The sequence below is a fragment of the Muntiacus reevesi genome, chromosome 11 (assembly GCF_963930625.1).
Source record: "Muntiacus reevesi chromosome 11, mMunRee1.1, whole genome shotgun sequence".
Taxonomy (NCBI): Eukaryota; Metazoa; Chordata; class Mammalia; order Artiodactyla; family Cervidae; genus Muntiacus; species Muntiacus reevesi.
In genome coordinates, this window is record NC_089259.1 from 33,498,809 (window position 1) to 33,526,310 (window position 27,502).

At 40.0% G+C, this 27,502-nt stretch overlaps 1 protein-coding gene across 2 annotated transcripts in view; it reads left to right on the plus strand.

Annotated features, from left to right (window-relative positions):
- ZDHHC20 (zinc finger DHHC-type palmitoyltransferase 20) overlaps nt 1-27,502 on the plus strand; it is a 64,321-nt gene that overhangs the window by 7,116 nt on the left and 29,703 nt on the right. For both annotated transcript variants that reach the window (XM_065901783.1, XM_065901782.1), the window contains exons 2-4: nt 16,017-16,043; nt 19,608-19,711; nt 24,161-24,281. In XM_065901783.1, the coding sequence (XP_065757855.1) occupies nt 16,017-16,043; nt 19,608-19,711; nt 24,161-24,281 (252 nt within the window). The remainder of the gene's footprint in view (nt 1-16,016; nt 16,044-19,607; nt 19,712-24,160; nt 24,282-27,502) is intronic.

Below are 27,502 nucleotides of genomic sequence, written 5' to 3' on the forward strand. Positions count from 1 at the left end.
CCCAAGCATAGCAACTAGAGAGAACCTCACTGCAATGAAAGATCCCTCATGCTGCAACTAAGACCCAGCGCAGCCAAAAATAAATACTTTAAAAATGCCAAAATTACTTTATTCATTCACGATTTTTTTTTAGACAACTTACCAAGTTGTGCTTCCCTGATAGGTCAGTTGATAAAGAATCTGCCTGCAATGTAGGAGACCCCAGTTTGATTCCTGGGTTGGGAAGATCCCCTGGAGAAGGGATAGACTACCCACTCCAGTATTCTTAGACTTCCCTTGTGGCTCAGCTGGTGAAGAATCCGCCTGGAACGCAGGAGACCTGGGTTCAATCCCTAGGTTGGGAAGATCCCCTGAAGAAGGGAAAGGCTACTCACTCCAGTATTCTGGCCCAGAAAATTCCATGGACTGTATAGTCCGTGGGATCAGAAAGAGTCAGACATGACTGAGCAACTCTCAGTTCACTTAAAGCAAGTTATGCCGTCATTACAACCATCCTTTTTATTACGTTTTTTATCACCCCAGTCAAAGCCCTTGCGTCCATTGTGGTTAATTTCTGTTCCCGTCCAGTCCCAGGTGACCACAAATCACCTTTCTGTCTCTGTGGGCTTTTTCTGAACATCTCATATAATCGGAAGTCAAACAGTAAGTGGTCTTTTGTGCCTGGTGTCTATTACATTTTTTAAGGTTCATTTGTATTGTAGTGTACATCAGTGTTTCTCCCTTTATGATCTACTTCACATTCAAATTTGTATTTTTCTTTTTCTAAAATTCAGTTTATTTAAAAACATATTTCCAGTAAGCCTCCACAAATCACTTATGCATTGAATTAGACTATAAATAAAAACCATGCATTTTATTATGTTTAAGTATATTAAAAATCCTGCTTTGATTGGCTCCTGTCCATCTTTGTATCCACTAGAGTATCTAGTTACTAGTAGGCTTTCAATAAATAGTGTTCAACTGAATGCAATTATATTCTTAAAAAGTTAAGAAATATGGAAGAGGTACTGGACAACTTAGAAACTGGGTCAGACTATTTGGAAGAACAAAATTATGCCCTAGTCGGGTAGATAAAACTTTGCTTCTCTTCTGGTCACTTCTACTTTGTGGCAAAGAAGACTTTGCGTGCTAAACTCCAGCCTCTAATATCTGTCTACTTGACATCTCTGTTATATCTTATTGACTTATCGTCCAGAAGAAAACTTATCAGACTTATCATCCAAAACAAAATTCTTTTGAGTTTTTTTCTCTCTCCCTAACTGTTCCTCATATCTTAGCTTAGTAAATGGCAGTTTCATCCTTTGAGTTCCCTGGTTGAAAAGTCATTCTACATCCCACTGATCAGCAAATATTGTCATTACCTGTATCACAATCCAGTTGCTTCACACCACTACCACTGCAGGTGTATTCAAGCCACCATGATCTCGGTCTCCTGAAAAATATGGCCACAGGAATTTGCACTTCCTCCCAAGTGGTGGAGCGTATTTGCCCACCAATGAATCTGGGCTGGCTTTATACTTGCTGTGACCAGTAAAACATGGTGGGAGTGATGGGTGAGAGCTGGAACCTCAACCTCAGGTGGTCCATGGGCTCCCCAGCACTAGGGATGAAATTGTTCATTCCCTACTGGCAGTGCAATAAAGGGGATTTGGGAAGAATTCAAAATGACTGTACTGTTTTAAAAAGTGAAAAGCACAGATATCTGATGGTAAGAGTTAAAGGATTTAAATACAGATGGCCAACAGACAAAAGATGCTCAACATCGCTAATTATTAGAGAAATGAAAAATCAGAACTGGGCTTCCCTGGTGGTTCAGTAGTAAAGAATCTGCCTGCCAGTGCAAGAGATGTGAGTTCTATCCCTCACCTCACACTGGTCAGATGGTCATCATCAAAATGTCTACAAACAACAAATGCTGGAGAGGGTGTGGAGAAAAAGGGAACATCCTACATGTTGGTGGGAATGTAAATTGATAACAGCCACTGTGGAGAACAGTATGGAGGTTCCTTAAGAAACTAAAAATAGATCTACCATATGACCCAGCAATCCCACTACTAGGCATACACCCTGAGAAAACCATAATTCAAAAGGACGCATGTACCCCTGTGTTCATCAAAGCGCCATTTACAATAGCCAGGGCATGGAACAACCTAAATGTCCAATGACAGGTGAATGGATAAAGAAAATGTGGAACAAATGTAAAGTTGAATATTGTTCAGCCACTAAAAAGAATGAAATAAGGTCATTTGTAGATGATGTGGATGGACCTAGAGTCTGTCATACAAAGTAAGCCAGAAAGTGTTAGTCACTCAGTCGTGTCCGATTCTTTGCAACCCCATGGACTGTAGCCCACTAGGCTCCTCTGTCCATGGAATTCTCCAGGCAAGAATACTGGAGTGGGTTGCCATGCCCTACTGCAGGGGATCTTCCCGACCCAGGGATCTATCCCGAGGTTCTTACCTCTCCTGAATTGGCAGGCATGTTCTTTACCTCTAGTGCCACCTGGGAAGCAACACCCTTTTATCGTGTCTCTCCCTCCTCACTTCATCCCTGTCCTCTCACTTCATCCCTGTCCTCTCATCCTGAATGTATCCTCCATGAAGCGGCCAGAATGAGCCCTTTAAGATGGATACCAGACTCGTCACTCCTCTGATGAACATCGTGGCTGGCTTCCTCTCTTACTCAGTGACACTCCTGACCGTGGCCTCTTCCCCAGTGACATAACTTCCTCTCCACTCTTCCTTTCAGCTGTTCTCCAGCTGCCAGGCTGGCCTCCTTGCTATTCCATGTTTCTTGTTGAATGAGCTCAATACCTTACCTAGCCTCTCTGAGTTTGCTCCTGTGCTGTAAAGTGGAAGTAGTATCTCTTACAGAGTCATGGGAAGTCCTCAGCAGAGTAGGTTTTCAGATGTTACTGGGGCTGGGGAGAAGACTTAAATAGCCACTGGTGTACTTTTTCTTGCCTTTTCTTTTCTGGCAGGAAGTTGTTTTGTTTTTTGTTTTGCAGTTGTTAAAGTGACATTTCCCCTCACCCCCCCCACACCCCATGCCCACACATAGCCTGAAGTGGGTGAAGGAACACATTCTCACAGATTTTCTAACTGCTGCATTTGAAGATCATATTGCACAAGTGAGTTCCTGTTTTCTTTCAAGCTGTTGGTCATGTCGGGAGCGTGAGTGTGGGGGGTTGGTTGTCTGGGAGAGGGGGCCCCTCCGCACTGTGCCACCTGGGGCTTCCCGAGGATTAACACCTGGGACTTTGGTGTAAGCCTGTCAGCTGCACAGATTTAGATGTGCTGACACACGCAGCACATCGTCTTGAGCAGATGGGCGCCTACACCTAAGTGACTGGAAGAGTCACGAGCAATGGTAACTCCAGTTTCATGAAGACAGGAGACAGACCCACAGATCTTGAGGATAAAAATTGTTTTTAAAACATGATTGCTCTCTGTTCTCTCACTCTTCCCAGTGCTGTGTTACTACTCACTCATGTGAACTTTGACTCACCCAGTCGGAATCATAGGAAAAATAGTTTTTATTAACATACTAGTTGAACAGACATGAGCCTGTTAAAGGTAAAGTCTTCAGGGCTGCTTCTTAAACTAATTGCATGGAAAGACTGTCACCAGCACCTTAAGTTCCTAGTGCCGACACACCAGGGTGTTAGCAGCGTGTGGTGTCAGTATTGAGAAAGGAGCGAGGGGGCCGTGACTGTGGCCTGCCTGACTTTCTCGTGTGCATTGGCCTCCATACTGCACACTCTTCCCCCCACCCTCCAAGAAGCCAAAGTGAATCTTCTGAAGCCTGAGGCAAAATGCTCACTCCTGCATGCTCCAGCAGCTTCCTCCCTCGCTCTTGATGAAATCCAGAGATCCCGGTAGCCCGGGAGTCCCTGGTGCTGCTGACTCATCCCTTCTTTGGCTCCTTCTCCCTCAGCACTGCAGCCTCCTTGCATCTGTCAGGCCTTGCATGGTGCCACCTGAGAACTCTCTATCGACTGTTGCTTCTGCCTGGAATGCTGTCCTCCCCATCCACATCCTAACTTCATCTTGGTTTCTGCTCAGAGTGCCCCCATCAAAGTGGCTTTCCTGACCACCCTTGTGGGTCAGGAAAGCATGGAATCAGTACTTCCTCTTTCATTCTTCCCAGATCCTGCTGTGTTTCCTCATAGCACTTATTAATCCTTGACGTGCCGTCGTTTGTGTTTCTCTCCTGAGTCATGTTCTGGAACTGAACATAGGCCCTCTGTAATGTGTACTCGATAGATGCATTGAATGAGTGAATTGACTGTGTTGCTGCCATTAGCCTTGCTAGTGCAAGAGGGAGAACTGGGATGTATTCACATAGTAGATGACCCACAATTTCAAATACACACACTCTCCTGACCTTAGAAACATCTCTGTGTTAGTTCAGCAATGTAACAAACATAGAATGCTTACAGTGTTCCCGGTACTATACTGAGGCTGGAAATTCAAAAATGGGTAAATGCGCGTGGTCAGATCCATTTGGACTTTATACAACAGTCTCTGTGTTTAGTACCACAGTGCTCACTTGCACATTACTCATTTTAAGAAGTCCTGCTGTAACTGAGTATCCAACTATTTCATCCAGTATTTTTCTAGATTCTTTTTCCATAGAATTCTCTCATGGAACATCTGTTTAAATCCTTTTAGACTTGGACAGTTATTGACGTTCGGGAAAGCTCCCTTAGTGGTGATGAGGGTGGTGAGAGATGAAGACTGAAGAGGCTTGTGCCTCTGAAGGAAGTGGTGTTACCAGTTGATCTGAAGGGTAGTTACTGATTCCTTCTACTGTGTTACTAAATTGTATTAATACACTTAGGAAGAAAAATCATTATCCTGTAGGTACCAAAAAGATGTTTAAAATCCACTGTCCATTTCTGAATAAACACACACACACACACAATAGGAGTAAATGGATACTTTTCAGATTTGCACACACAAGAATACTTAATCAGTTTGCACTAAATCCAGCAGTAAATACTTATCACTGTGTCCATTGCTATGTAACATTGTATTGGCAAAACCAGCTACCACATTCAATCTAGAGAGAATAATTAGAAACTGCAGGCACTAGAAAGGAAGAGAGAAAGCTATTTCTACTGCAAATAGTTGACAGTATATATTGAAAAGCCAAGAGTCTCAGTAACAACAGACACTTAAATAAAAGGAATTGAGTAAAATGGCAGGGTATAAAATTAGCAAACAACACTCAGTACTTTGTATATATACACAACAATGAATAATTGAAAATATGGTCAAAGAGAAGTCTCCATTCCCAAAAACATCAAAAAGATGAAATACTTAAGAATAAACTCAAGAAAAATGCCAGATCTATAGGAGGAAAACATCCCTGAAAAGCATAAAAGTAGGTTTGAACAAATGTAAAGACAGTTCATATTTCACATTCATGAATAGAGTAACTCGGGATTACAGAGACTTCAGTTCTCCCCAAGTTAATGTATAAATTCCAGTCCCAATAAAGTTGTTTTTTAAAATTTTTCTGGCACTAGACAAATTGATCCTAAAGGTCACATGGAAAAATGAAATAAGAACAACCAGGAAACCCCTGAAAGAGTGATAAAGAGGCCAAACCTTACCTGATTGTTAAGCCACAAATGTCTATAATTAAAACTGAGAACATGGGGTGTAAGTGAGAGCTCTCTACTATTTGTTCAGTTTCGCTATGAACCTAAAACGTCTCTAAAAATAAAGTCTGTTATAAAAATTGTGTTCCACTTGTATGGTATGATGTGTGGACAGACATACTAGACAATGGAACAAGTAGAAAGTCCAGAAATAGTTAATTATAGAAATTTAGAATGAAACATCTCCTCAAATTGCAGAAGAGAAGGTGGGACAACTGGATAGATATTTGATAAGAGATAAAATCGGATCTGTATCTCACACTGTATTCCAAGATAAACTACAAATGGATAAAACCTTATTTTTTCTTATTTTTTAATATTTTACACTTTTTATTTTAAAATAATTTTAGACTTGTGAAAAACAGTACAAAGAATTTTCCTTTATCCTTCATCCAGATTCCCTAGAGGTTATCATTTGCTTCATGGTTTATCATTTATTTATTCTGTCTCTGAAATGTTTGAGAGTAAGTTGCAGACCTCATATCCCTTTGTAAATACATCAGTGTTAGGGGCCTCCCAGTGGCCCAGCGGTAGAGAATCCACTGCAGTGCAGGAGATGAGGGTTGGATCTCTGGGTCAGGAAGGTCCCCTGGATGAGGGCACAGCAACCCGCTCCAGTATTCTTGCCTGGAGAATCCCATGGACCAAGGAGCCTAGCGGGCTAGAGTCCATAGGGTTGCAGAGTCGGACACGACTGAAGTGACTTAGCACGCACACATAAATGCATATCAGTGTAATGTGCTAAGAACAAGAATGTCTTGGTCTGTTCAGGCCCCTATAATAGGATACCATTGACTGGGCATCTGTAAACATTTCTCATGCTTATGGAGGCTGGAAGTCCTGGATCAAGGTGCCAGCAAAGATCTTGGTGAGAACATACTTCTTGGTTTGGCCGTCTTTTCACCATTTTATCAATATGATGGAAGGAGTGAGGGATCACTCTCTCAGTCGGACAGATCCCACTCCTGAGTAATCACTTCCCTGAAGGCCTAACTTTCCGACACCTTCACACTAGGTGTTAAGATTTCACATAGGAATTTGGGGGAACCCACAGACATGCAGTCTTTAGCAAAGAACATTGTCTTACATAATCAGAGTTACCAGAATCAGGAAATGAGCATGACAAAATGCTATTCTTTGATCTGTAAGCCTCACTGGGACTTCCCCAGGGACCCACCAAACGCTTGTTCTGATCCACAGGCCAGCCCAGGTTAACACTTTGCAGTGAGCTGTCAACTCTGCAGCATCCTTTGATCTGGAGAGTTCCTCAGTCTAGCTTTATGTTTTATGACCATGACATTTTTGAGGAGTACAGGCTTCTTGTATATAATGTCCCTCAGATTAGGTAGGTTTGACATTTCCTCGTGTATACGTGTTTAGCATGAATACCACAAAAGGAATGCTGTGTCTTTGGTTGTACTATCTTGGGGACTGTTTATTTTGGTCATCACTTAAGGTGGTATCACCAAGTTTCCCTGTAAAGGTATAGTTTTTCCTTGTAATTAATAAATATTCTGGGGACTTCCCTGATGGTCCAGTGATTAAAGGTGCACCTTTCAATTCCAGGGAGCCAGGTTTGATCCCTGTTTGGAGAACTAAGATCCCACATACCGTGGAACAACTTAGCCCACATACCATAGCCTGAGAATCCCTGTACTGCAAAGAAAGCCCGTGTACCGTAACAAAGGTCCTGAGTGCTAGGCTAAGACCCAACGCAGCCAAATGAGTAACATTCTGGTAGACCCAGACAACCCACATACATCCCTCTTTGAGGAAAGACTTGGTCAGTTGTGGTGGGTACGGTCAGCTCTTTGACCATGACTCGGCTCACCCAGGGTCACAGCTATCCTGGGCCGTGGACGACATGAGAGCTCCCTGCCTATGCCCAAGATTGGACAGGCCTGCTCCTCAGGGAAACCTCCCTCACGTCCTTTCACATGTGTTGTTCCCTCATGAGTTTCCTGCATCCCGGACTCTGTCTCAGCAGCTGATTCTGGAGAACTCAGCCTAAGATAGGTATCTCTGTGGGAAAATCTGTTCACAGTTACTTGGACTTACCTTTTTTTTTTTCCCCATTTATTTTTATTAGTTGGAGGCTAATTACTTTACAGTATTGTAGTGGTTTTTGCCATACATTGATATGAATCAGCCATGGATATACATGTGTTCCCCATCCCGATCCCCCTCTCACCTCCCTCTCCCTGCCCTGCCGCCCCCCAACCCCACACCGATCCCTCTGGGTATTCCCAGTGCACCAGCCCCAAGTGCTTGTCTCATGCATCCAACCTGGGCTGGTGATCTGTTTCACCCTTGATAATATATATGTTTCGATGCTGTTCTCTCTAAACATCCCACCCTCACCTTCTCCCACAGAGTCCAAAAGTCTGTTCTGTACGTCAGTGTCTCTTTTTCTGTTTTGCATATGGGGTTATCGTTACCTTCTTTCTAAATTCCACATATATGCGTTAGTATACTGTATTGGTCTTTATCTTTCTGGCTTACTTCACTCTGTATAATGGGCTCCAGTTTATCCATCTCATTAGAACTGATTCAAATGAATTCTTTTTAATGGCTGAGTAATATTCCATGGTGTATATGTACCACAGCTTCCTTATCCATTCGTCTGCTGGTGGGCATCTAGGTTGCTTCCATGTCCTGGCTATTATAAACAGTGCTGCGATGAACACTGGGGTACATGTATCTCTTTCAGATCTGGTTTCCTCGGTGTGTGTGCCCAGAAGTGGTATTGCTGGGTCATATGGCAGCTCTATTTCCAGTTTTTTAAAGAAATCTCCCCACTGTTCTCCATAGTGGCTGTACTAGTTTTCTTTCCCACCAACAGTGTGAGAGGGTTCCCTTTTCTCCACACCCTCTCCAGCATTTATTGCTTGTAGACTTTTAGATAGCAGCCATCCTGACTGTCGTATAATGGTACCTCATTGTGGTTTTGATTTGCATTTCTCTGAGAATGAGTGATGTTGAGCATCTTTTCATGTGTTTGTTAGCCATCTGCATGTCTTTGGAGAAATGTCTGTTTAGTTCTTTGGCCCATTTTTTGATTGGGTCATTTATTTTTCTGGAATTGAGCTGCAGGAGTTGCTTATATATTTTTGAGATTAATCCTTTGTTGCTTCATTTGCTGTTTTTTCCTCCCAGTCTGAGGGCTGTCTTTTCACCTTGCATATAGTTTCCTTTGTTGTGCAAAAGCTTTTAAGTTTCATTAGGTCCCATTTGTTTATTTTTGCTTTTATTTCCAATATTCTGGGAGGTGGGTCGTAGTGATTCATGTCAGAGAGTGTTTTGCCTATGTTCTCCTCCAGGAGTTTTATAGTTTCTGGTCTTACATTTAGATCTTTAATCCATTTTGAGTTTATTTTTGTGTATGGTGTTATAAAGTGTTCTAGTTTCATTCTTTTACAAGTGGTTGACCAGTTTTCCCAGCACCACTTGTTAAAGAGGTTGCCTTTTTTCCGTTGTATATCCTTGCCTCCTTTGTCGAAGATAAGGTGTCCATAGGTTCGTGGATTTATCTCTGGGCTTTCTATGCTATTCCATTGATCTATATTTCTTTCTTTGTGCCAGTACCGTACTGGCTTTGTAGTATAGTCTGAAGTCAAGCAGGTTGATTCCTCCAGTTCCATTCTTCTTTCTCAAGATTACTTTGGCTATTCGGGATTTTTTGTATTTCCATAAAAATTGTGAAATTATTTGTTCTAGTTTTGTGAAAAATAGCATTGGTAGCTTGATAGGGATTGCATTGAATCTATAGATTGCTTTGGGTAGTACAGTCATTTTGATAATATTGATTCTTCCAATCCATGAACACGGTATATTTCTCCATCTGTTTATTGGACTTACCTTTTTTATCATCTCTTGAGGATTCTTGCTTGGAACAAGTTACCGTGCTGGTTGCTAAATGGTGATTTTCTTTTAATTCTGTGATTTCTTCTGCACTTAATAGTTAGGATTCTACTGAAAGAAAGAGCTTTCCCTCCTCCTCATTCATTCGTTTCATTCATTTATATCAGCATCTTCTCATGGATTCTTCTTTTATGGGTTATAATCTGTCATTTATTTTGTTTCTCAAATTGTCGCAGTTTTAGCCGGTAGGAACCCTTGCAGTTTGGGTTCTGTGTCCTTTTGACATGTCCCCATCATTTTTCTTCCCTCATTTTCTGGCACCACAAGATATTTTTTCAAACTTATTTGATATTTTTCCTGCCCCTGGAACCTGCCATTTCAAAGTTGACCAAATCTGAACATTAAAAAATAAGAGCCTTCAAGTACTAGGAAGAAACATAGGTGGATGATCTTATGACCAGAGAGTGAGGAAAACCTGTTTAAGGGAAAAAAAGTGGATGTGACAAAAACAGTTTACGGGGGGCAGGGAATGGAAATGACATGTGAGAATACTCTTACCCTCATACACTGAAGGTTTGAAAATGCTTTATTGTAGAGAAACAGGCACCTCATGCGCTGCTGGTAGGAGTTTTAAAATGGTACAGCCCCGTAACAGGAATTTGGAGGAAAACAGACAGATTTGCTTTCGTCCAGTAATTCCACTGTTAGGAATCTACACTGAAGATAAACTTCCACCAGTAAACAACAGATGCATAGGGTTATTCATTGCTGCACTGTTTGTAACAGCAGAAGATTGGAGACAACCCAGATGGCTATCAATAGAGTCCTCGTTGTGTAACTGGAACAGCCACACAATGGAATACCATGTCGTGCTCTAGAAAGCAAACAATAGTTATCTCTATGTACCACTGTGTAGTGATTTCTAGGGTATAAGTGAAAACAGCTATGATTGAAACTTAACATTCAAAAAACTAAGATTATGGCATCCGTTCCCATCACTTCATGGCAAACAGAAGGGGGGAAAGTGGAGGCAGTGACAGATTTTATTTCCTTGGGCTCCATAGTCACAGTGGATGGTGACTGCACCCATGAAATTAGACGCTTGCTCATTGGAAGGAAATCTGTGACAAACCTAGACATCATATTAAAAAGCGGAGACATCTCTTTGTTGACAAAAGTCCGTATAGTCAAAGCTGTGGCTTTTCGAGTAGTGAGAATTGGACCATAAAGAAAGCTGAGTGCTAAAGAATTGATGCTTTTGAATTGTGGTTCTGGAGAGAACTCTTAAGAGTCCCTGGGACAGCAAGGAGATCAAGCCAGTCAATCCTAAAGGAAATCAACCCTGAATATTCATTGGAAGGACTGAAGCTGAAGCTCCAATACTTTGGCCACCTGATGGGAAGAGCCAACTCATTGGAAAAGTCCCTGATGCTGGGAAAGATTGAAAGCAAAAGAAGGGGTGGCAGAGGATCAGATGGTTGGATGGCATCACCAACTCAATGTACATGAGTTTGAGCAAACTCTGGGAGATAGTGAAGGACAGGGAAGGCTGGTGTGCTGCAGTCCAAGGAGTCACAGAGTCGGATCCGACTTAGCGACTGAACAGCAACAACAAACCAGGATATAAAGGAAAAAATTAGAAATACATACTTACTTGCTTATTTTGTTAAAAGAAATGGTGGAAGGATAAAACAGTAATAAAAATTATTACCTCGGATGAGGGAGTAAGAAATGAAAGCTAGACCTTTCTTGAGTATCTTTTTATATAGTCTTAGCTTTTAAACATTAACATTTGTTATATATCCAAAATAAAGAGGAGGTAAAAGCAAACTAAAATTTGAAATCATGAAACAAATGAACTTAATTTTTAAAAGTTAATATTATAACTACACAGAAGAAAGAATTGTTTCGAGTGACTTTTGAACATAATACTCCTTAGCTGGTTGTCATTTAAAGCCAAAACAGAATAAAACAAAACTTCAAAGAAATCTTAAACTAGTATGTAGTTTTTAAACTATTTTATTGTATATTTTAGGATAAATTTAATAAATTAGGAACTGAGATTTTTATTGTGAAAGTAAAAAGATACAAATATAATGCCAAAAAAATTAAACCAATGTTCTATTTGAACTGGGAATATAAATGTAAATGTATAACACTACTTCTAATGTATAGTACTATTTCTGTAACCCAAAGGGCCTAAAAGCAATGAAACACCAGTAGCTCTAAGCACCACTAGAATTCAAAGCTTGGTCTCTAAATGTCATTGAAAGGGGCTTCCTTGGTGGATTAGTAGTAAACAATCTGACTACCAGTCAGGAGACATGGGTTTGATCCCTGCTCCAGGAAGATCCCACAGGCCACCAAGCAACTAAGCCTGTGCACTACACCTATTGAGCCTCTGCTCCAGAGCCCGGGAGCCACAGGTACTGAAGCCTGAGTGCCCTAGAACCCTCGCCCTGCAACAAGAGAAGCCACCACAACGAGAAGCCCACACACCACAATTAGAGGGTAGCTCCTGCTTGCTACAACTAGAGAAAAGCCGACATAGCAACCACGACCCAGGACAGCCAAAAATAAATAAACAAAATTATATTAAGTATCATTAAAAGGAACCAGCGCCCCTTGGAGAAATGGCTAATATCAGGTCCAGGGGAGGAGGATGTACAGTGAGCCTAGACATCTTGTGCTGTGTTAGGAAGTGCTCAGAGACCAGTGAGGACGATTCAAGAGGCCAAGCTGAGATAATCTGAACATAGGAAGTGAGTGTGGTTGATGACACATTGAGTAAATAAAATCTGTAAAATTCTGTAATATTCAAAAAGGGAAAAAGTAAATTTATTTGCTAACAGTGGAGGTGAATATTATACCAAAATCTTATTCTGAAAATGGGTGATTAAAGGGAAATAATTATATTTTTGTACTGCCTTTTTAGAATGACTCTAGTTCATTTCCAGTGAGGGAAGGTTCATTGCAGAAGAATGCCAGCCTAAAAGTATGGAAATAAATAATAGGCATGTTTAATGGTGCTTTTCTAATTCTACAAAATAATAGGTTCAGGCCAGGCTTATCGGTGGATGCTAAAACCATTATGTGGAAAGTTTTAGGGGAAGAAGATACTCACATACCCTTAACCTTTTACCCTACAAAACAATTTCATTGTCAAAGTGAGAAGTGAACCTTTACAAAGGAGAGGCTTGATGTCACCACGTCAGCAAGTGCCCTAGGTGGAGTAATCTGCCCCCGAGACGGTTCCCTGTGCAGCACCTCGTCAGTGCTGTCATCCCCCCCTCACTGCTCTCACTGATGGCTCTCACGCAAAGTCCATGCCAAGACGCATAGCCAGACTTTTGAGAACTAACGGCTGAGTGTCAGAAACAGTGCCAGAAGTAAACCTAACCTCTGGGGGAAAGTTAGAACAACAGAAGGCATTTCATCAGAAATTGTGGAGGCCAGAAGGAAGTGTGGTGGCATTTCTCAAGTGTTAGAGGAGAACTATCAACCCAGAATCCCACGTCTAGCGAAGGTTGGCTGTTCGAGATGTCAGCATCCCCTTCATTTTAAGTATCCAAGGCAAAAGCTGGATGAAGGCAGTAATACGGCTGTCTCCTCACACGTTCTCACTTGTCAAGGAAGAAAGCTTTTTTTCCCACCATGATTTCTCCTTTACCAAAGACATATTCATCAGCCATGGCTCTATATCACATGGCCAGGGTAGAGACAGACGATGGTGGTAAAGTGAGAGTATCTGGGATTTTCAGTCTCAGTTAAGGGGGGAGGTAGGTGAGAAAGGATGTTAGTAGCTCAGTCATGTCTGACTGCAACCCCATAGGCTATAGCCCGTCAGGCTTCTCTGTCCATGGGATTCTCCAGGCGAGAATACTGGAATGGGTAAACATTCCCTTCTCCAGGGATCTTCCCAACCCAGGGATCGAACTCTGGTGTCCTGCATTAAAGGTGAATTCTTTATCATCTGAGCCACCACAGAAGCCAGAAATGAGAAAGGGGGGCCATTAAGTGGAGAAGGGCATGTGGCAGCTCTCATGTTCACAAAAAATCTTAAGTTTAGATTAATATTATCTGCAAATGAGATGATACGTGGTCACTGACATGATCGAATGAAAAACATTCATTATACCTTTAAAAGGCACCTGTAACCATTTAGGTATATGTAATGTTTTTGTAATTGTGTATTTATTATCAGAAGAACTTTTTCACCTGTATTGGGATCCTTGGAAAATGGAACACGCTTGTGTGAGGCTAGAGGCTCTGCAGACAGCTTCTAACAGGCCTGTGTCTGTAATCGGTGGGCAGCTGGCAGATATTGAGGGCTGTCTCCACACCACCCGTGTCGGGTGCTGGTCACTCATTCGTGTCCTTTCCTCCAGGAGAAATCTGGAAGGAGCTGCCGACTAGAAACTCACAGTTGCGTACCAGTGTCAGTGGTATTATGATAAGGGAATTTTAGAGTGCCATAGGATTGTGTGCCCAGGCGATGTGTTGAGCCGGCTCCTGTGGTTAAGAGAGCCCTCCGGGAGAAGTAAGCTCTGCTCAGTCTGGGTTTGTCCAGCTTCGTTTGGGGCGCAGCAGCTCTGTGCATCCTGCAGTTGCGTGGCTGTCTCGGGGGGAGTTGAATGAGGCAGACCAGACGCTGTCAGCCAGATGCAGTCAAAACCAGAACTCTGCTCTGACAGTATGATCACAAGTAGGCTACTAGCTTTTGATCTTCACTAATGTGATTATTAAAAGTGTTATCTTTCTGTAGTTTTACTTTGGATTTCTGTTATGAATGAGGTTGACCATCTTTTTTATGTTTGAGATGTCTATATTTCCTTTTCTGTGAAAAAGTAGTGTTTTGTTGTTTTTTTTTTTAACAAATTCTTACTGATTTGTAGGTACTCTTTAAATAGAGAAATTAGTTTTTAGTCTATAGTAACAGTTGTGACTATTTTTTTTTCCTTGCTTTTTAGTGATTTTTTTCAAGCATTTCCTTTTTTTTTAAAGCATTTACTTTTATAAAATCAAATATATTGAGGCAGGGGGGCCTCAAAAAAAAATCAAATATATTGATATTTTCCTGTGGCTTCTATGTTTCGTGTCATAAACTGAAACACCTACTCGGCTCCAAAAGTGTATATATTTTTATAGATTCCTCCTGTTTCATGTAGTATACCCATGGTTTTGTTTTATTTTTAATTTTTGCATTTCAGTCTTTGGTGTACACTTGGGGTTTATCCTGGTCTGTGTTGTGAGTCTCAGTGGTATCTTCCCACATGGCTTCCTGTGTCCTAATGCTACTTACTGGCTCTATCCACACTGATTTGAAATCCCGTATTTATCATAGTAAATCCTTACATGTATTTGGGTCCAGCTCCAGGAGATGGTGAAGGACAGGGAAGCTTGGTATGCTGCAATCCATGGGGTTGCAAAGAGCTGGACTTAGGGACTGAACAACAACCATTTGGGAGCTTTCTGTTCTGTTCTATTGATCCGTTTATTCATGAGCTGATACAACTGTTTTTTAATAATTGGAGCATTTGTAGTATTTTTAAAATATTGTGCCCTAGTATTTAGCATGACTACTACTTCATTTTTCATCTCTTCCAGAATTTTCTACCTTATCATATAAGTTTATTTTTCCACAAATGAAATTTGGGATCTGACTAGTTAAAAGAATAAAAGTATTTTCACTGAGATGACACTAAATTTATGAGATTAACCTCAGGAGAACATGTTAATGATGACTCTTCTGTGTAGAATGGAAGCCCTTGCACTTGTTCAGGTTTTTATCAGTGTCCCTCAGAAATGTCAGATTGTAGATCACAGAGGGGAAAAGTGTTTGCTGCTCTGAAGACTTTGGACTTCTTTCTGTAAAGTGACCAGGGGTGTTGAAGTGTATTCGATCTTTAGATTTACTGGTAGTGAGGATGTATTAAAATAATGGTAGAGAGTAGCTTTAAGCCATTGAATTTGAGAAAGTCCTGAAAGAAGGCAATAGGAGAAATGAGAGAGGGTGGGGTATTTGAAGAGACTGAGGTAGTAGAATCTATAGTACCCAGAGGCCACTGGAGTGTCCAGAAGCTGTTCTCAGGGCTTCAACACCTGGAAAGAAAAAAATGCTTACCCCCTGCAGGGGTAAGTTCCTCTGTTCCTGAGTGCCACAGAGGAAAATCCTATTTATTATATAGACAACATTAAGAAAAGAGCGAAAGAAAACATAGCTATAATCATATTAACATACTTAAAATTGACAACGGTCTGAAAAAAAATTTTAATATGATTACAGTGTTAATGATAAAGAAGAATCTGAATTTTAATTTTTCAGGGTTTTTTTGAGTGTGCAATTCTGAATTTACATTAGCGTTTACATCTTGTAACTAAATTTTATGTTTATGAAAATGATATTAAGATGAATAGTCAGCCTGAAATAAAGTTTATTAAAAAGTGTTTAAAGTATATTTATTCCCTGTGTTTTCTTCTATTCTAGTTACACTTTCTGGAAATGGAGAAAACGGTAAGGCACTTTTAATTTTTATTCTCAAATAGATGACATAGTGTCTTAATTGCAACCCATATACTTGTTACTTTAGTGATGACTGTTTGTTTTGGTCTTCAGAAAGAAAATATACATTCTTAAAGTTTAAATTTTATTGGTTTGTTTTGTTCTCATTTTTCTTTTTGTTTAAAATAGTACTTTACTACTCATAGTCATTTAATAATTAAATAACCAGACTGAATTTGTAAATTATAGTACTACTTCATTTTGAAATGGAATTAAAGTTTTTATGACTAGTCAAGGAGACAGTGTGTAGAGAGAAGAATCATGACTCAAAATTTCATTGAAATAAAATTTTATGTCCTTTGATATCAAATTTTAGAAGTAAAGTTGAATTTGAGATACAAAAATCAGAGCTTCTAAAACAGTAGAATAGTTAGAAATTATTATTATTAAAATGATCAGGAATTGAACCCATGTCCTCCTACAGTGGCAGCAGGGAGTCCTAACCACTGGACCACCAGGAATTTCCTGGAAATTATTAATGAATGTTCTTATTGTTGAAAATAGACCTTAAGCATGTAAATCTCAAGTTGACTTGGTTTCTAGTTTCTCAGTAATAGAATAAGTAGAGACAGTCTTGATAGGCTTGTTTTTCTTGCTTAAAACTATTTCCTGTATGTTGAAAGCACAGGTACAGAAAGTAGAGAATTTCTGAAGTTCTTATAAAAGAACTTTTACTTGAATCATTATTTCAGGGGGCTGTTTTCCCTGTGTCTTTCAAAGAGTCTTTTGGTGAAGTTTTTTTGTTTGCTTATTTGTTTTTTTAATTCAGTTACAGGTGATTTTTGAGTCAGACTTTTTTGATATAGATTCAGTTTTTTCTTTCAGCTTTGATTTAATTTTAACTTTTACTTTAAGTATTACTTATAAATAATAATGTATAGCATATATATGGGGTTATTAGTAATCCCATTAATTTGAACTTATTTAAAAATAATATTTCCTGTTATTATTTATAATTTGATAACTACCATCTATTAAGCACTTACTGTATTCCAGGCAGTGTACTAAAAGATTTATTTAAGCTCTTATTTCTTTATCTGAAAGTAAAGATTTTTTAAGGGAAAAACTATTTGTTTTTGTTCTTATGGAGAGCAGAAATATTAAATGTTTAACAATGTTAAAGAGTATTGTTTTCTATTTTGCCTTAGTTGTAAGTAGCTAACTGTTTAAGAAGTTTAAAGTAACCTCAAGGTTACCATTTATCTGAAAGCTCTATAATAATATATAATTGAGGATTGATAAACTTGATTGAATATAGGAGCCAGGCAATAATAAGTGATGTGAGCTAGGTGAAGATAAAATGGCAGACTTGGTAAAGAAGGACTTCCGTGTTCATGTAACAGTAGGAGGCTGAGATCTAGCATTTTTTCCCAAAGGGAAAAAAAATGAAGGAATGATACCAAATCCATTGGTTAGACCATAGGGTTTAGCCTAGAGGGAGCTGAAGTGGTAGAGAATGCAGAGTTTTGAGGAACCAGAGTTTTCAATGAGGAAGACAATATTTGTGATCATGAAAAGAAAGCGTATTTGCAAATAGAAGGAAGTTGTGGTTAGGACTTCATGTGGGACTTGGCTGTCTCTGAAGTAGGAGTGATGCTAAGATAATAGAGAAATGGAGAGGATAATTTTAGATATGACATAGTGGGAAAGACCTTGGATTTTTATCAAGCATATACGGGTTTGAATTCTGGCTTTATCATTTAGTCAGTAAGTGACACTGGGCAAGGTATGAAGTTCTCTGAGCCTTTGTTTTTACCTTTGTAAACTGAAAGGATACCTACGAGACCATCATGAGGGTTATAAGTAAGGGTTACATTATGTCTCCTCGGAGACTTTCAGCATGTGGAAGGGCTGATTGAGGCTCTTCGGTTAAATTCAGTTACTAGAAAACTCCGGAGTTTTAGCATGCGTTTGTTAGTCATGTAGGTGAAGCGTTTTCTCAGGAGTTTCACAGCCAGTGGGCAGAAGAAACTTCTGAGCCACATGTTCTCCACTGACCGTTGAGATGAACCAGGAACCATAGAAAGTAAAGGCAAGGACACCTGCTGGCTTGTGCAGCGACCCAGACAAGACGAGCAGCAGTCAAGGAACTAGGGCCCTGGCACTGAGAAGACAGATGTTTACTTTGACACAGATCTTGGGAGCTAGAAAGTAAAGTACGCATTTTGTGAGATTAGCCAGCCGTGTACTGAGGAGTCCTCAAGCCCTGGCTTCCTGTTTCGATCACCAGTGTGACTTAGGCTTCTGTTGTGTTAAACCAGTGTGAACCAGTGTAATTGCAGAAGGAAATGTTGGGGTTCAGCAAGTTGGGGTCAATTTTTTATCATCATTTTATTTAAAAGCATTTTTTAAAATCCAAAAACTTAAGGAAGAATAACCTCAGGGCAAAAAGGACAGTTGTTCAAATTGAATACGTTAGCTTTGTTAAAAACTTAACTGCATTGTTCTCATTTAACTCAAGTGTTTCTCATTTAACTGCAGACCAGTCCATAAGCTTGGGAAACACTGAAATAGGGAATGCACAGAAAAACACAGATTTTGAGAAGAAGGAATTGATATGCTTGGATAGCAGTGATGACGATAACCAGTATTCACTGAGGATTTATTGCGTGTCAGACACCGTTCTAAATGTTTTCCATTTATTCACTCATCAGTATTAGGCAGCTAGATTAAAAGAAACTCATTTAAAGTGCTTTAATTGAAGTCCGAGTAAATCATTTGGGAAGAATAGTATGAAGGAGTGAGAAATTCTGAAAGTAATAGAGGAGCCTTCTGGAAAAAGGAGCATTTGATCTGAACTTTAAAAATTGAGTAGAACCTCAAACTTTTATGCTTGTCTGTGCTTTGTTTTCTTCAGTGAGTTTGTGGTACTACATTCCAAACTGAAAAAGGATTTAAGCACTTGATAGATAGTTCTTGCTTCTTTCTATCTTCTTACAGATAGAAAAACTACAGAACACAGCAAAAAGTTTTTAGTTATATCAGTGAGTTAATGATGTTGGAATGTTACACTAATCCACTTAGGAAACAGTTATGGGAGAGATTCAGAGTGTCTAAACTTTTACATTATCCTGTGTTGAAAAGGACAGTGACATTTAGGATAACTTTTGTGAATAATCCAGGAATTGAGTTGTTTATTTTCAGTGTTATAATTCCTTGGATTTAATGTTCTGTCTTAAATAATTTTTAATTCATTTAAAATCTAACTTTTAGGAAGTGCTTTTGAAGGAGATGCTTTTAAGATTTCAACTTAAACCTTCAGCAACTTAATAAAATCAAATCTTTACTTATAAACCAGGCCGATAACCCTAAAATGCAAGAACAGAGTGTTTTTTCATATCTGTAGTGTTACATCATGCAGATAAAAGAGTGTATATATTTGATATTCTTAGTATATTTTAATTAAATTTTTTATTGGATTGAGCCTGCTGACTCTAAATACTGTGTTTTAACATGTGATGCTTTTTCCTGCTTTCACCTGGATTCAATGAAACGTTGTTTGTTTTTATTTACCAGGAAAGGCCGTTGTTTACCTTGTGGCTTTCCATCTGTTCTTTGTTATGTTTGTATGGTCCTATTGGATGACAATTTTCACATCTCCCGCTTCCCCCTCCAAAGAGGTAAATTTAATGCTGGTAAATTACCAAATGCTTTCACTGATGATGGGATTGTTTTCCCTGTGTTACCTTTGTTGAAACTCAATTACATGAAGCGTTTGTTCTGTTTCCATTCATAAACTGCTCGGTAACTGCGTTGTGAATGTGAGTCGTCAGCCTCTCAAGACACAGCCCACTGATGTCCTTCGTAAAAGATCCATGATGACACTACGGTTTAGCTGTGCCATGCAGTGTTTTCTTAAAGACGTACTTTATGTCACTGGAGTGAAAAATCTTAAGGGACAGAATTGAGTTAGGAAAATAGTTTATTTTTAGAAACTCTCTTAACACTTATTTTTTTTCTCAGGCCTGAACAAATAAGCTGCAAGTAAATAAAGTGTTTTGATTATGGGAAACAAATCGTCTGTGCTGTTGCTTGTGACACTTAGTGTGGCTAGTGTTTTTTCTGCTTGGAAGTTTCACTTGGAAATAGCACAAGTATACACGTATGCGGAGTAAAACTGAAGACCATTGTGTCCCTTTCACCTGATAGAGCCAACTGGATTCTCTTCAGTTCAAGTTCAGCATAGCTAGATAGAGCAGAACACACTAGATAGAGGACACGCCGGACAGAGAGGGGCACGCTGGATGGAGAAGGGCACACTCTCCAGAGTTAGACTTGTCTGAGTTTGATCTTCTGCTCTAACACGTTTTTTAATGAATCCAAGGAAGGTGGACCCAGCAGTCGTTCCGCCCCTGTAGGATGTTTCTGAGGAGTAAATGAGATTCATTCATGGAAAGCTTTTAACATCGGGCCTGTCTTGTGGTTAGCACTCAAATATTAGATGACATAATAATATAGTTACTTCCCTTTGTATTAAATTCATCAGAATGCATTAAAAATTACAGACATAGGTTTAAAGACATCTACTTCCATTTAACTTTTTGTAGAAGAACATTATGCAGACACTATACATACTGTAAATGTACGAATAAATGAGTTTTCATGAACTGAGCACATGTGTGTAACCAGCACCCAGTTCCAGAAGCAGAACGTGCCTGGCATCCCGTGAGCCTCCTCGTGCTCCCTCCGGCTCCCTTCGCTCCCTTCTCCTGTGCTTCATGTGGGCGGAGTCACACAGAACGTCTGTTTGCATGCCTTCCGTGAACCTTCTCCTTGTGTGTGATTCTTCCATGCTGTTATACGTAGCTGTGGCTCAATCCTCCATTGTGCTGTGTGACACGGTTTACTTATCTGGCCTCCTGTTAATGGGCATTTGGGTGTAGGACTGCTGTCCACATTCTAGCACACACAAACATGTAGCTCTTTGGGGCAGGTGCCCAGGAGAATTGCTGGGTTCTGCCTGTACAGTCAGCAGTAGTGGCTGATGCCAAGTGGTCACTAGCCCATTGTTTCTGTTGGGCGCTTTTGTTTTAAGGGATAATGTAAACCATTAATCAAGCTTACTGTTGCTTCAAATATATTCTTCAGGCATTTGCTAATAATTATTTGGCCCTTAAAGTTAATTACAAGCTGCCATCCATACCTTAATCTCTTAAATTGAAAAGGATTACCAGTAATGATGGCTATTGGAAACTTATCATGTATAAAACTAAATAGTCTTCACAGGAAACAGAATAAGGAAAACAGTTGGTATTACTTTTGAGAAGCAGGCTATTACAGAGGTACAAGCTCCGTCTGCCTCCTCCCTCTGCTCTACTGGCTGCGGGGCACTGGGGCCGTGGCCCTGGACCTCAGAGCCATCCTCTGTAAAGTCAGGGTGACAGTCGTACACACCATATTGGATTGTTGTATGGGTTAAATAGATTGATCACAAACACACATGAATGGTAGTACTTATAGCATATTATTACTGCTATATGGAAAGTGCTTAGAAGAATGCCAAGCACATAGTAAGTGCCATCTAACTGCTACTTTTTCTTTTTTTGGCTGTTGTGTTTACGATATTGCACCCAGTTAGCATTCAGCCTAGCACCTAAGCCTTTCCATCTACTCCCACATTGTTGCCAGGGGTCTGTTCACTTCCTGATTATAGTCCCTCAGGAGCTGAAGTCTTACTATCTCCACTACTTCTTCCTGGAAGTCTGTGTTCAAGTAACATGTTGCCCTCAATATACCATTTTCGCCTCTTTCTGTTTTCCATATGCTGCTGCTTTTGCCAAGATTTTCTTTCCTGCTTTACCTTCCTGGACGACTCCTGTTTATCTTTCTAAACCCAGTTTAGGTACCTCTTCTTCCAAGAAGCATTCATGGACAGCCCCCACCCCTCATGAGGGAGCTTTGATCACACCTGGTAAAGAATTGATAATTTGTCATTTGTAATTCTTAATGTTCGTAACTGGACTATAGGAATCTATTTTTGAAGGCAAAGGCTATATTTTTATTCATCTTTGAATCCCTGGTACCCAGGACAGTACCAAACATACACTTAAATTGAAACATCTGAACACTGTGTTTAAGATAATGACATTTCATAGTTTGAATTCTGTTCAGTAGTATTTAGTGAAAAACAGACAGTAATAATTTCAAAGTTCTAAATTCATTTTAAGTTTTATCTTTTTCCATTTCTTATCTGAAATCCTGGTGTCTGTTGATATTTTCATTTGATTTAAGCTTTTCATAATTCTTAACCATAGTTCGTAAGGAAAAGTAATGATTTTGAGGCCAGCCTAGAAACAGTTAGGCCAGGGAAGTCTGTTCAGATTTTACAGGGAAACTGCAAAATTTGATGAGAGCATCTTTTTTCCACGTACATGTTTAACGTTATACCATATGATCCTCCCTGGAGGATGGAACAGCAACCCATTCCAGTATTTTGGCCTGGAGAATTCCATGGACTGTATAGTCCATGGGGTTGCAAAGAGTCGGACACGACTGAGCAACTTTCACTTCACTTCATATGATCTTTATTCTCTATTTTGAGTGTTTCAGAGATGTATCTTGTCAGGGAAGAACTTTCTAGCAAGTCAGCTTTCTTAAAGGAGAGTGGGCCATCTTACAGAGTAGGAAAGTGTTCTGTACCTGAAAGTGTTTGGGAGGGGATGGATCTCAGAAGTGCCTGGGCATTTACATAGGTGACCTCCAGAGTCAGCTTTAAGATGCTGTGTATTTTTTCTGTCCAGTTCGTATGTCCAAGTTCTTTCTTGCCCTTCCTAAGTAATTGGGGGATTGCTTGTGCCATCGTGGCTTGGTGGTGGAAGCCAGGCTAGGTGATCTAAAAGGACTCTTCTGTTGCCTCAGCCACTGTGTTTTAGTCTAGGTTAGAGGAACAAGTCTGTAAAAGGCAAAAACATCTTTTCACATTAGTGGCATAGAGAGAAACATCCTAGAGCAGAACTAAATCAAGGGACTTGTGTTTTTCTATCAGCTCTGCCAATAATTATGCAGTCTTAGAAAATTGCCCTGAGATGCGTGGGATCCACAGATTCCTTACCCCAAGGGCTCCTAATCTGTGCTGTGCTGTCCCGTTTTTAACAGAAGAGGCAGTGCTGTTACTGATGATGAGTCATCGAGGGTGGGCAGATTTTGATACTTGAGTTAGCAGGTAGACCAAATGCTCAAACTTTAAAAGATGAAGCTCCAGTTAGGACTCCTTAGGCCTTTTCAAGCAAAACCCTGTAAGTAAATAATAGTTGAGGAACAATATTGTATGAAACATGATCAAGAGCATGTCTCAGGCCAGTTTTTGTTTTTTAAAAGAAATCTATGAAATAAAAACCAAGAGAAATTTAATAAAAGCTCCTGGTTACGTGAAATAGAGTTGTGAAACTGAGGTCCTTGAGATACAGGGATGACATGAAGAGAAGCAATGAAACAAGTCCTTTGTAGGGAAATGGTGCCCACCACGTGGAATTAAAACTTGAGAAATAGAAGCTGGAAGCAGCCCTACGAAAGAACTGCTCCTTGAGAAAAGGAGACTGTGCTTGCCCTGACAGTCCTTAATAGTTATGGAGAAAGTTCCCTGATTGGTTAGCGTTTTAGAAACAAAAACAAAGCAGTAAAAGTTGTCCTCAGGAGAAACTTGGCCAGAAAATAGCAGGACCCCTGCCTGTAATTTGCCCCCAAGCAAGTGAGTCTTTGAACATCTTCCCAAAGATTCATAATCTCTTGACACTTTTAAACAGCAAATCTTTTACTAGCACAAAATGTATATTAAACCCTCTTTGATGGGGAAAGTTAATTTTTTCTGTAAAAAACAAAGATGCAAAAATATTTAGTTCATGTTCTTTGCCATCATTCGCATGGAGGACATATATTTTCAGTCTGTCAAAGGCATGTAGTTTTGTTAAAAGGTGCTCGATTTAACTTCCTAAACAAATTTGAAGAAAAATTTTGTCTTTATAGAAGGAAATGTTTGTCTTTTTCTGTTCTGGATAAAACTTGTTTTTCTGAGCATGATAGTTAATAATCATGGGATTGAAAAGAATTGATAGTTATTTCTCCTTCTATAGTTCTGTTTGTCCAGTTCTGTGAAGGAACGTTATGAAAAGGAATTCAGCCAAGAAAGACAACAAGAGATTTTGAGAAGAGCAGCAAGAGACTTACCTATCTACACCACATCGGCTTCAAAGAGTAAGAAAAACAAATCTTATAGTTCCCTCTCCAAAGAATTTTGAAAATGTGGTCATTTTTGCCAAAATATCTTTGCATGATTTGACTACTAAGTGGGTATTGTGGTTGTCACAAATGGCATCTGCAGAAACAAGACTTTTCCTGTGTTCTGTATCTTACACGGTATTTCAGATACAGGTGTGTATGTACCGTTAGGTGAAAACAGGTATTTATCTCAGGTAAACCTATCTCAGGTATTTGAGATAGACTTACCTGAGATACAGGTATTTCAGATACAAAGTCTAGTTTCATACAGACTTTTTATGTGGTTCACTTTAATGTCAATCTCTCTTATTCTGCATTTTTTTTCTAGCTCATCCTTCATGGCTAAAAATTTCATTTACAATTTTTAGTAAACTGTCATTTGGAAATCCTGGTTTGAATTTGAGTATTTTGTGTCATCCCTGAGTAATATTTTAAAAATCAAGAATGTGCTAACCTAGAATGGGGAGAAATAAAAACCACGGATGGGAAGAAACTCGTTAAGGTTGTAAAGCTACCCCTCCGAGGGCCAGACTTGGAAGGCCACTATCTGCTCCAAAGCCGTGGGTGCTTCTGTTCTTTGCGCTCCACCGACACTCGGGCCTGTGAGGGTGACGGGTCTGTGAGTCGCCCAACTGGCTATTTAATTATAGGAAGTTGCTTAAAATTATGTATTATATACCTCATTAATTCATTCAAACACCAGATAATGTTGACAGCTGACAGTCCAATCTAAGTCCTTTACACATACGAGCTCATCTGAGCTTCACACCAGCCCTGTGGGGAGACGCTGTTGTGTCCACTTTACAGATGAGGAAACAGAGGTGAAGTAACTTAGTAAAGGTCACACAGTGTGGGGAAAGGTGTCCTGCCTCTGAAACCCACTCTGCTGCTCAATTCCAAGGGGAAATAAAGAGCTTTTTCCTTTGTGTGGTTCTGTACATATGCTGACTTAAGAAAATTTAAAATCCGTGCTAGATTTTAGGAGGGGATATTTGACCAACATTTAAGTTTTCATGCGTTTAATACAGGCACCCTTTGGAGAATACTGTGGGTTCAGTTCCAGACACTACAGTAAGGCGAGTCTTGCGGTAACGAGGGACACATGAACTGTTTGGTTGCCCAGTGCGTGTGAGTTATGCTTCCTCTGTAAGGCAGCCTATCAAGTGTGCAATCACATGATGTCAGAAAAACACGAACATATCTTAATTTAAAAATACCTTATTGCTAAAAATGCTACCCATCATCTGAGCCTTGAGCAAGTCACAGTAGTAATATCAGAGGTCATTGGTCACAGGTCACCATAACAAATATAATAATCATGAAGTTTGAAATACCATGAGAATTACCAAAATGTGACACAGATACAAAGCGAGCACATGCTGCTGGGAAAACGGCACCAGTTGACTTGCTCTGCGCAGAGTCCCCAAAGACTGTCAGTTTGTGAAGAAACGCAGGGTCTGTGATGCACAATGAAACCGGGTGTGCCTGGACTGTCCTTTTGCACAACCAGTATGTTACTGTGTAGAATGAAACCATGGATTTCAGATCAAACCCCAGCTTTTTAGTTACTAGTGCCATGAGAATCACTTAGACTTTCTAAGCCCAGTTTCCTCATTTTAAAATGAGAATGCTAGCATCTAAATCTCCGGAGGTGTTCGTAAATGAGACAAGCACTGAGTGTAGATCTTGGTGTATAGTAATAAACTTTCAGTACATAAAAGATAATTTAAAATAATCCTTCTTATGTTTAACTATAAAATGTCTAGTTCACAGCAGTTGTTAGTAGTTGTAGTTCCATAGATTAGACTTTGTGTGTGTGTGTGTGTACATGCTGGGAGGCATGTAGGATCTTAGTTCTGTGACCAGAGATCAAACCCATGTCCCCTGCCATCCGGAAATAAAAGCTGAGCGTCCTAACCTCTGGACTGCCAGGAAATTCCCTAGATGTTTTTAACTCCAAGACCAAGATTATAGAAGATTTATGAAGCTCTGAGATTATATACAGAATTCTAGGTACTTCTTGAAGTAGCCTGTTCATGGCAAGATCTGATTTTCAGAGCAGTAACTCCAAAGAGTTGAAAGCCACTGAGGTAAAATCTTTACCCTTAAATCTTTATTATTCTTCATTCATTATAATGACTTTCTACTAATCTGAAAAATACCCTTCATCTGTTGACTATTACACCAGAATTATGCTGGGCACTTTATGGTGATCATTTACCCCTCAGAGCCACCCTGAGACAGCACCACACTTGTCCCCATGTTAGAGATGAAGGGGTGACACAGGTGAGGTCCCTAAAGTCCCTGAGTGGCAAGATCTGGGCTTCACGCCTTATCTTCTGACTGCAGACAGTCTGCCCTTAGGCACTGTTTTATTCTCCATTTCTACTGCCTAGAATCCCAAACGTTGGGTTTTTTCTTTTTATGGAAATAATACCATACATCCTTTAAAAAACAAAATATACAACCACACATTGTATGAAGTGGACCTTTCCTAAACCAGAGATAGTGAACCTGATGGCTCTGCCTTCACAGCGGGGGTGGCGACTTTCGCTGAATTCCTTCCTGTGCTTTTTGAACCGTGTGCCTAACAGAAGCAGAACCATGTGGACGTCTTCAGAAATGAGTCTTCCTAAGCTCCCCCGTCCACAGTCTGGATATGGCCAGTGTTTCTCTCTGGCTTGTCCTGCACCATTACCTGGGTCAGCTGTACTAAAACTCCTTCCCCACTTTTTATTTTTATATCTTTTTGTCTGCCTCGAATCATTGTTTTCTCCTAACTCTGTCAGTACTTTAAAATTTTAACTTGCTGTCTACCTCTTCAGCCATTTCTGTTCACTTGAACAAAAAGTGATTTTTACAGTCTTCTCCAAACTTCTCAGCTTCCTACCTTATTGATCCCAGCTCGCTGTCTGATGGTTGTCTCTGTTGTGCTCATGACCTGACTCAGTCCTGAAGTTCTGGCCCCTGGAGCTCCACCCTTCGTCCTAACACAGTGAGCACCTTGCCCCAGGCACTCAGTAGGCATTTGTGGGGCGAAGCTGTTCCTGGGTGTTCTCTGTAATGGCTGTTTATATATACACTTGAAAAATCTCCCTTTTCTCCTCTTCACTAATTTTCCCGTCCTGGAGCTTCACTTCATGTTTTATCAGAAATAATATTATCATAACAATAATAATTGCTTTACTGAGAATTTG